General features: G+C 36.3%; 1 protein-coding gene across 5 annotated transcripts; it reads left to right on the top strand.

The window, feature by feature from the left end:
* The first annotated feature begins 302 nt into the window (after positions 1-302).
* On the top strand, positions 303-7,508 carry LOC118482221. 5 transcript variants are annotated; one of them, XR_004867764.1, is made up of 6 exons: positions 303-547; positions 2,243-2,305; positions 2,965-3,023; positions 3,122-3,162; positions 5,740-5,821; positions 7,319-7,362. XR_004867764.1 is itself a non-coding variant. In XM_035977831.1 (3 exons), exon 1 carries the CDS (start codon positions 3,376-3,378, stop codon positions 4,330-4,332), a length of 957 nt encoding a protein of 318 aa, XP_035833724.1. In that variant the 5' UTR covers positions 3,169-3,375; the 3' UTR covers positions 4,333-4,695; positions 5,740-5,821; positions 7,474-7,508. The 5 variants fall into 5 exon arrangements, 3 of the variants coding, with proteins under 3 accessions (XP_035833724.1, XP_035833725.1, XP_035833723.1); XM_035977831.1 differs by lacking the exons at positions 303-547; positions 2,243-2,305; positions 2,965-3,023; positions 3,122-3,162; positions 7,319-7,362 and adding exons at positions 3,169-4,695; positions 7,474-7,508; XM_035977832.1 differs by lacking the exons at positions 303-547; positions 2,243-2,305; positions 2,965-3,023; positions 3,122-3,162 and adding an exon at positions 3,169-4,695 and having other exon boundaries at positions 7,329-7,368.
* Positions 7,509-8,763: the final 1,255 nt, after the last annotated feature.

Here is an 8,763-nt window from a genome sequence, read left to right as displayed (position 1 = left end):
TGACCCAATTTCTCTCGCCCACTTTTCTAGGGGCCGACCAAAATTTTAATTTTTTTAATGTATTTTGTATATAGTGTTTTAGAAAAAATAAAAGCCTGTAAAATTAAAAGCCCACTAATATTTACACCCAAGATGATTTCTATACCCATTATATAAATATGGTTAGTGAGGCTTCATGAACAGTATTTTTGTTTCATTTTTAGTTTCATTATAAATAGCATTTTATTTCAACTTAAACATGTTATTTAATGCTGGTGTGGTGGTAATTGTGGATGTTGGTTTAGCGAACATCACAGGTTCGATTCTTAATACTTTACTTTTTCCTCCATTTTTGCTTTTTTCCCCTCTCGCTTGGTATGTAGTGCCACGTGTTCGCCAGTGTACACGCGTCCGCGTATGTGATTCTTCACTGGATGTATTTGGTTTCACAACACAATTGAAAGTCTTTTTCTTCTTCACTTGGCTCCTACGGCTTCCTTTGGTTTCACAACAAACTTGAAAGCCCTTTTCTTCTTCACTTGGCTCTCTACAGCTTCCTTCCTTACAGGTATGGTTGCTTAATTTCCAGTTATTAACACTTTTGGTCATCAAAATTTCAAGTGGTTTTAAAAATATTGCTTCTTATTGGGTTTTATTTAGGGCATGCTTTTGGTTTTAGGGTTCACGCTGGTTCTTAAATTGAGAGTTTATGAATTCCAATATGGTTTTTCTTATTTTAGTTTTAGGATTTTAAGTATGGGTTTAAAGGCATTTTGAAGGAAATGTTTCAAATTGATTTGCTTTTGGTTTTGATTTTATCCTAAAATATTTGGGGGTTCGTTCTTTCTCATTTTCAAAGATGCAAGTGGCATCTTATTTTACACCTCTGATGTTCTTATTTGATTTCTATTCCATTGGTCAATACGAATCATCAAGTAGCATGTAGTATCAGATTTTTTTTATGAATTACATGCGATTATAGTAATTAGCGACTGCGTCCTTCCATCTGCATCGCAGTGGTTGTGACATCCGGGTGAAGGCTCGGCTCGGGATTCAACCTGGGTTCGAGTCCAACGGGGGCGAGCGGTGGTCGAGTAGTCGGCCTTTGGACATAGCTCCGAAAGGGTGGGTTTACACGTGGAAAATAGTTACCCGTTCCAAAAAAAAAGTAATTAGCGAATTTTGGGGTTTTAAAAAAATTTGGAAGAACAATGTTAAATTTGAGTGATTGTTTTTACAGGAGTGGTATTTTTTAATCAAAAAAAAAAAAATCCCCAGATGAGGTGTAATTTTTTGATTAATTTTGACAAGAATTTGAAGAATTTTGGTTTATGTTGAGATTGAAGGTTACTGTAACATGGATTTTGCCTTAAATTGCTGTTGATGTTAGATAAAAGAGGTTTTAGAACTAAATGACTGTTATGGAATGGTATTGTTGTACTTTGGAAAATTTGAGCGAACTCTCGGTCACAGTATTTGTAAGAAGAGGATAACAACGAACTCAGGTTCGTGGTAAACGTTTACATGACGCACTTTACATGACATACATTAGATGACGCACAATATGCTATGCCCTATAGAGTCATTGCATTATAAATGGTTTCTTTACTTGGTATACTTAATAGTTGTACCGCGATACTTGGTATGCAGTAGTTGCATTCTGACCGACCACTACTATGTGATTATATTACGTTGAAATCAAATAGGGTAAGCTTTCAAAATTGTCGCTTTTATAGCATACATGTTTCTATTAAAGTATCAAGAATTGGTTAATAACCGGACGAGGAATGATTTTTTTTATATTTTTTACCCCAATCGTTATCGCGATGCTACTCATCTTAGTTTCCATGTGTGCTTTATATCCTTTACCATTTTTCCTTTATATGAAATGTGGCTTATGACCTATGAGTTGGAAGATGCAGTCTAGATTCATGTGTATGTTGTTATAATGGTTTGTGTAAAGCATATAGACACTAATGGGTCAGATATACCCTTGATGGTCTTCAAAACAAGAGAATACAACTGATCGACCATCGTGGCACTATAATAACGTTTCGTCTTCATTAAGTAGGAAACTTGGTGTTTTATGCTATGGATCATGCTACCATCTACCCGCATTTCAAATAAAAAATGTATAGATTGTTGACTAAAATGTTAAATTTGTTTGTTGACAAGTTCTTTATTTAGTCACAAACTGTGGATTTCAATTGTGTCATTACTATTATGCTATTATACGTGTTTTGACATTTTCATATTTATGTAGTGAAAGAAGAGGTTGCTTTGAGTAGAAAAGATGAAGAACTAGGAATCTGAATAGGTTTTATATGTAAGTAAGAACCAGTTGGTTAGTTATTTGTTTCATGTTTTGTTTAGCTTGATGAATAATAGCTTTGATAGTGGTTAGATGTCCTTGAAATATTTTAGTTTTATCTCGGTACCGACTTTTAACATTTTCGCTAACGGTTCGATGCCGGTCCGGTACCGGTATTTACCGATTTTACCCTAAAATAACGATACCACTTTAAAATTTATCCCACTTGACATTTGAATTATTAGGCTCAATGCTAATTTTATTTAAAAAAATAAAAATAAAATATAACTGTAAATTCTTGGCCGACAATTGTTCATCGTGGATACTGAAACGATGCTGGCAAACAAGCATCTGGATGGCATAACGGCACTTTTTTTCCCTAGGCTAAACAAATGGACGCCCACTGAATATCATTAGTTTCTCCGGAGCGAATAATCATATATATGATCATCGGTTGTACTAGACGCGCTTATTGCTTATAGGATTTTTGTAGATTGTAGACCGTAGGTTCCTCATATTTTTACAATGTCATGGAGAAAGGTTTGGTTAAGAATTTGAATCAGTGAATGAAATGCGAGAGTGATACTACATCTTCTAGATAGATAGATGACACTTTTTTTTTTAATTTTTAGGCTTATATACAACTTAGTAAATTTTTTCTTTGGGTATGGCAGGTTGACAGTCCCATGCAACCAGTAGCAAGTGTTAGTTCTGAAGAAAATATTCGTTGAAGGTATGGTCCTTCATTTAAAATATTGTATGTTCGGTTGTGTATTTCTTTACTTTCATTTTTGCCCCTGACGCTTTTATTTTAGTTGTTTTTTTTCTCAGGTTCACTTGCGTTTCCATGTGCACTCGCATAGTTGACTAAGGTATGTTCCTTCACTTCAAATTATTGTATGTTCGGTTGTGTGTTTATTTAGTTTTGTTTTTGCCCCTGATGCTTTTATTTCAGTTGTAGAGTTTGCATAACCTGACGTTAAATGTTGTAGCTCAGTCTAGACAGTGTGAGGTTTTGTTTGGTTAGCGTTTTAGGTTTGCGTGGCGTTTTTGTTACACTTTTCGTTCCAGTGCCTTTGTTAGATATGTCAACTCTATCCACGAGTAGGAGGAAGCGAAAGGCAACTGTAGTTGATGGTGAAAGCGGGGAGTCATCATCGTCTTCTGGTTTTATCCTCGGTTCTCAAACAGCTGCTCAGTCAGTAAGGCGCTCTACAATTCTTAGGGCTTCATCGTTCCAGCGTGTCCTTCAAAGTCCATTGTCCGCACAACCTAATACTCAGGTGAGTGGACAAACGGCTTCAACATCAGGTAGTGTGTCTGCGCCTGGTCCAGCGTATATTGATTTGGGGGATTGTACTAATGTTTGTGAATATTGTGGGGCTCTTTTTTGGCACGAAGAAAGACTGAAATCATCACCTCAAAAAAATAGACCAAGGTACAATATGTGCTGTAGAGAAGGCACTGTGCGAATTGACTTTCCAAGGGAACCACCAGTCTATATAAAGGAATTGTATTCTATGGCGCATTTTATGGAAAATATACGCGCTTACAATTCCATGTTCTCAATGACTTCCTTCGGTGCAAATGTAGATCATGAAATTAATCATACTCCCGGGCCCTATGTTTTTAAGGTTGCTGGTCAGGTATCACATTGGTTGGGGTCCTTATGTCCTCCCGTGGACAACAAACCACGGTTCCTTCAGATGTATATTTATGATACAGAAAACGAGGTCGAGAATAGGCTTCGGTTTTTTGAAGGTGACACTCGGAGTCCTTTATCAGCAGACATTGTTTCTACTCTTGCTCGAGTTCTTTCAGATGTGAACGGGTATGTAAAGCTTTTCAGGAGCGCAAGAGATATATGTTCTCTTCAGGAGGTCCCAAATTTTGCGATAAAACTGTACAATAGTCATACCCGAAAAAACTATGAAATGCCATCTACTGGAACTCTTGGTGCTATTATCTGTGATAACGATCCGTTAGCAACTGACTATGACATCGTTATCCATAGCAAAGATGGTAATCCAAGACGCGTGTAACGCCCCAAAATCTGAATGTTAATATTTGTCGGATGTTCCTTTATGACACGTCATGAAATAAATAACTAGGCTATTTAACATAGTTAAGGGTATGGTCAAAAGTATTAAGTAATGAAAGGTAGTGTCATTTATGTTTTAAAGGAAAACCCGAGGGGCTAAAGTGGAAACAACTGAAAGTTGTTTACTAATTAAAAGATCAACACACACACACAAACACACATACGTGTGTGTTCGTGAAGCTTCAGGAGCTCTCAAGAACTCCAAACCCTAAACATGAAAGATCATCCAAATTGAAAGGCTAAATGATGCTTAAATCTATAACCGAGCATGGATTAATGATCACCAACATGAGGAGATCATAAGGTATGTTTTAAATTTAAGATTAGTGATCATGGGTGAAGTGGGTTATGCTCTAATCCGTGAGATAATATGAAATTGATTATGTATAAGGGTTAGAAACATCATATAGAACATGGGTTATGTAAGATTTGGGTTAATTTGATGTTTATATGTGAAACCCATTTGGTTATGGTGATGATAACAACTTGAATGATCACCCATGTCCAATTCTTGCTTAATATTGATGTATTTTGGCATGCATGATAGATTCTTGTTAGAGGAATTGAAAGAAATGTGATTCTAGTATGTTTAATGATTATGTAGAAATGATTCATGATGATTAGAAGGAAGAATTTTGGTGAATTATGTATGAGGTTAGAAGGATATGCATGAATTAGTTGTACATTAAGCTTAGATGGTAGTACGCACACAAGGTGTTTGATGAAATGCCTAAATGACAATAATATGTGAAATTCGTACCATACGCTTGAATGATGTGATGAATATATATGGAATGTTTGATCGTATTAGTTTCAACTTAAGAATGGTTATGGAACGAATGAGAATCCTAGAAAAGAGTAAACTTAATTGATATTGGCGTTAACTATAAAGATGTTGATATGAACGGAATCGTATGTATATGTGTATATGTAACTATTTGATTATGCGGCCAAATATGTCCTACAAAATGAGTATGAAGCATAGATGGCATAATGACTATATTCTAACATGTTAATTTGTGAATGAATGTGTGTCCAAGTTGGAAGTTGAAATGCTTGATAGTTGACTTTCTGGAAAGTCAACAATGGTAGGAATGTTGTGAGGTAGATCTCTTATCATAAACGTACGGTTTAGGAAGTCAAAGTGATGCACGAAATATTTATAGCAAGATATGTAATGGCGTGTTTATATTATGCGAGTAGAAAGGATCTCATTGTTAATCTATGCTATGAGTTGCAAGAAATCCATTAATGAAAGTCAATTGTTGAGCATAGATTTATTGTGATTGATGCTTTGTGTGGCCTTGTTTACTAACAAGGGTATCAATGTATGGTCATGTAAGGATAGATAGCATGTCTACGGGCTCAAGCACGGAGGCTAATGGGTCAAAAGAAAGCATGGAACCTATGCTTGAACTTGGACGCTCAAGGTAAGTGATTTCCGTAATCACTTCTTAGTTCAAGTAAGTAATAAAGTGTTGAAATTAATTAAACATGATGTTTGAGGTTAAATATGTAGGAAAGTCTTTCGTCGTAAATGATGGGATTAAAGTTGACCAAAATGCCCTTGATGGGTATTTTGGGCAAACGATCTTAATAAGTAGTTTAGAAGCAAGTTATTGATTAGTGTAATGTCTTGGACAAGTATGGAAGCGAAGAGTATGGTCTTGGTATGTCATAAACCATTTAACGCGCAAATACCCTTAACGGGTCAAAACTAAGTATATGAACGATAATGTGTTAAGAGGATGCTAAATGTCTAAGAACTTATTATTTTATGATAGATGTCACTGATATTATTAGGTTTATAAGAGTTTATGGTAAAACAAACAAGTTACGTTGATGAATGCATGAACGGGTCGAATTGTGGGTAAGAGGGTAATAAGCCGATAGCGTGTAAGTTAAGATTTTCCTTAAGGCGGTTATGGGATTTTAAGTTCATTTGATAGGATGTGAATTTACAAGCATGTAGGAAGAAACGGGAGGTTAAACGGGTAAACGGTTCGAAAGTTACGTGCGTTTTAGTGCGTACGGACGACGAAACGAACCTGCAGAAAACTGCAAAAAAAAGAAACTAGAGGGCGTCGCCGACGGGTAGGGGGCCTAAATGTGGGATCCTAAAGAATATGTAGTAATATGGTACCTAAAGGTGGGATCCTAAAGAATATGTAGTAATATGGTACCTAAAGGTGGGATCCTAAAGAATATGTAGTAATATGGTACCTAAATGTGGGATCCTAAAGAATATGTAGTAATATGGTACCTAAATGTGGGATCCTAAAGAATATGTAGTAATATGGTACCTAAAGGTGGGATCCTAAAGAATATGTAGTAATATGGTACCTAAAGGTGGGATCCTAAAGAATATGTAGTGATATGGTACCTAAAGGTGGGATCCTAAAGAATATGTAGTAATATGGTACCTAAAGGTGGGATCCTAAAGAATATGTAGTAATATGGTACCTAAAGGTGGGATCCTAAAGAATATGTAGTAATATGGTACCTAAATGTGGGATTCTAAGTTAAGAATTTCCTTAAGTAGATACGTATGAAGGTATGTATGTATGTATGTATGTGTGAATATAAGTGGTATGTATGAATGAATGTATGTATGTATGTATGTAGGTGTGTATGTAGGTAGTATGTGCATGTGTATATATATATATATCCAAGTGAGTATGTACGAAAGTGTGTGCACGTATGTAGGGTTGTGAGAAGGCATGTAATAGGTATGTATGTAGACATGTATGCGTGTATGTATGTAGGTATGCACGTATGTAGGAACGTACGTATGAATGTAGGTACGTAGATTTGTAAGTAGTTATGTGTGAACGGATGCACATATGTAAGTATGTATGAAAGTATATACGCATGTATTCAATGAAATTGAGTATTGACGATAATAATAGTGTGCCTTGTGAACGAAGTGTAACGCAGGTACAATGAGAAAGTCTCACCACGGAATGTACGATCAGATGGAAAGCTGGGATGTAAAGAGTTAACGGAACAAAAAGTAAACGTGAATAAATCTTGTATGTTTATAATGCGTACTAATGTTATGAATTTAATGTGGTGAGCGCAGGTAGTACGAGTCACGCGGATCATCAAGGAACAAAGATCGAGGATCGAGTCACTAGTGAGATTGTACGGGAACGTTGATGTATATAATGTAGTAAACATAAGCTATGTTTTTACTTAGTAAATAAGTCGATTGATGGATTTATGTGAAAGAGTTATGTTAAAGTTAATTTTTAAATAAGTTAAGGTGTTTATAATGAAAGAAAGTTTATGGCTTGAACTTCCGCTGCGACTTTTAGTCAAATACGTATTAGAGCCTTACAAGTTGGTATCAGAGCCCTGGTTTGAGGGAATCAAGTACGAGAAGGTAGGTACTTGAACTCAAACCTATGTGCTCTTGTGATAAGGAACCTGTACAATCCATGACTCGATCAAGATCTAAAGGTAGAAATGGTATGAAAACGTATATGTATGTATTCATATGAAGAAGCTAACGGTTTGCTATGTGCAAGGTAAGCTTAAAAGTTTGGAGAGGATGATCCGTGAATGCAGTCTAAGGTGGATGCTAAGGCAGTCAAGGATGCGAATGGACAGACGGACCCCAGGTACACAATGTTGATATGTATGGGTACCGTTGTTAAAAGAAAAAGGAAGAAGTCTCCTTGGGAGGGTAAGTACTAAACGGAAGACAACGATATTGTCTTGGTAAAATTGTAAAAATGTAGCACGAACTGAGACCCACTAATGCGGACATAAGGCGATGATTACCTGAAGGCGCGGAATTAGTATGTGAATTGCGCACCTGGCCAGTACGCAAGAAGCATATGACGTTCGTGAGACCGTGGTAATTATCGCAGGTATGTCCGTTAGAATTGGGTAGCAGGTGGGCGTGCGGGTGAAGTGGGTAGTAAGGCTCTCGGGAAATTGAGAGTACTATGTAAGAGTAAAAAGTATGAGTGATAAGAATGAAGAATGTTGAATCCGTAAGACAGTACGGGTCAGCAATGTATGAATGAAATGTTTGAATCCGTGAGACGGATTCAAAGAATGAAAGATGCGAATGCAATGTTTGAATCCGCAAGACGGATTCAAAACATAGAAGGTACGAAAGGTATGAATAATGCATTCGAATCCGCGAAACATATTTAAGGTATAAAAGACGAAACTAGTCTACATAAGAAGTGTCGATAGTCTGACCGTGATTGTGTTAAATGAGTCATATGGGCAAATGTAAAGTAAAGAAACAAAAGAATGATCGTAATGAGCATGCAGACCTAAGTTATAAAACGAAAGAAGGAAGTTTTGAACAAGGTATGTGTTAAATGTGTTAGAAATCGACTCTTAGAAGTCAGAA

The sequence above is a fragment of the Helianthus annuus genome, chromosome 9, assembly GCF_002127325.2.
Source record: "Helianthus annuus cultivar XRQ/B chromosome 9, HanXRQr2.0-SUNRISE, whole genome shotgun sequence".
Taxonomy (NCBI): Eukaryota; Viridiplantae; Streptophyta; class Magnoliopsida; order Asterales; family Asteraceae; genus Helianthus; species Helianthus annuus.
Note: the sequence above shows the minus strand (reverse complement) of the source record. Positions and strands in the feature narration are given on the sequence as shown.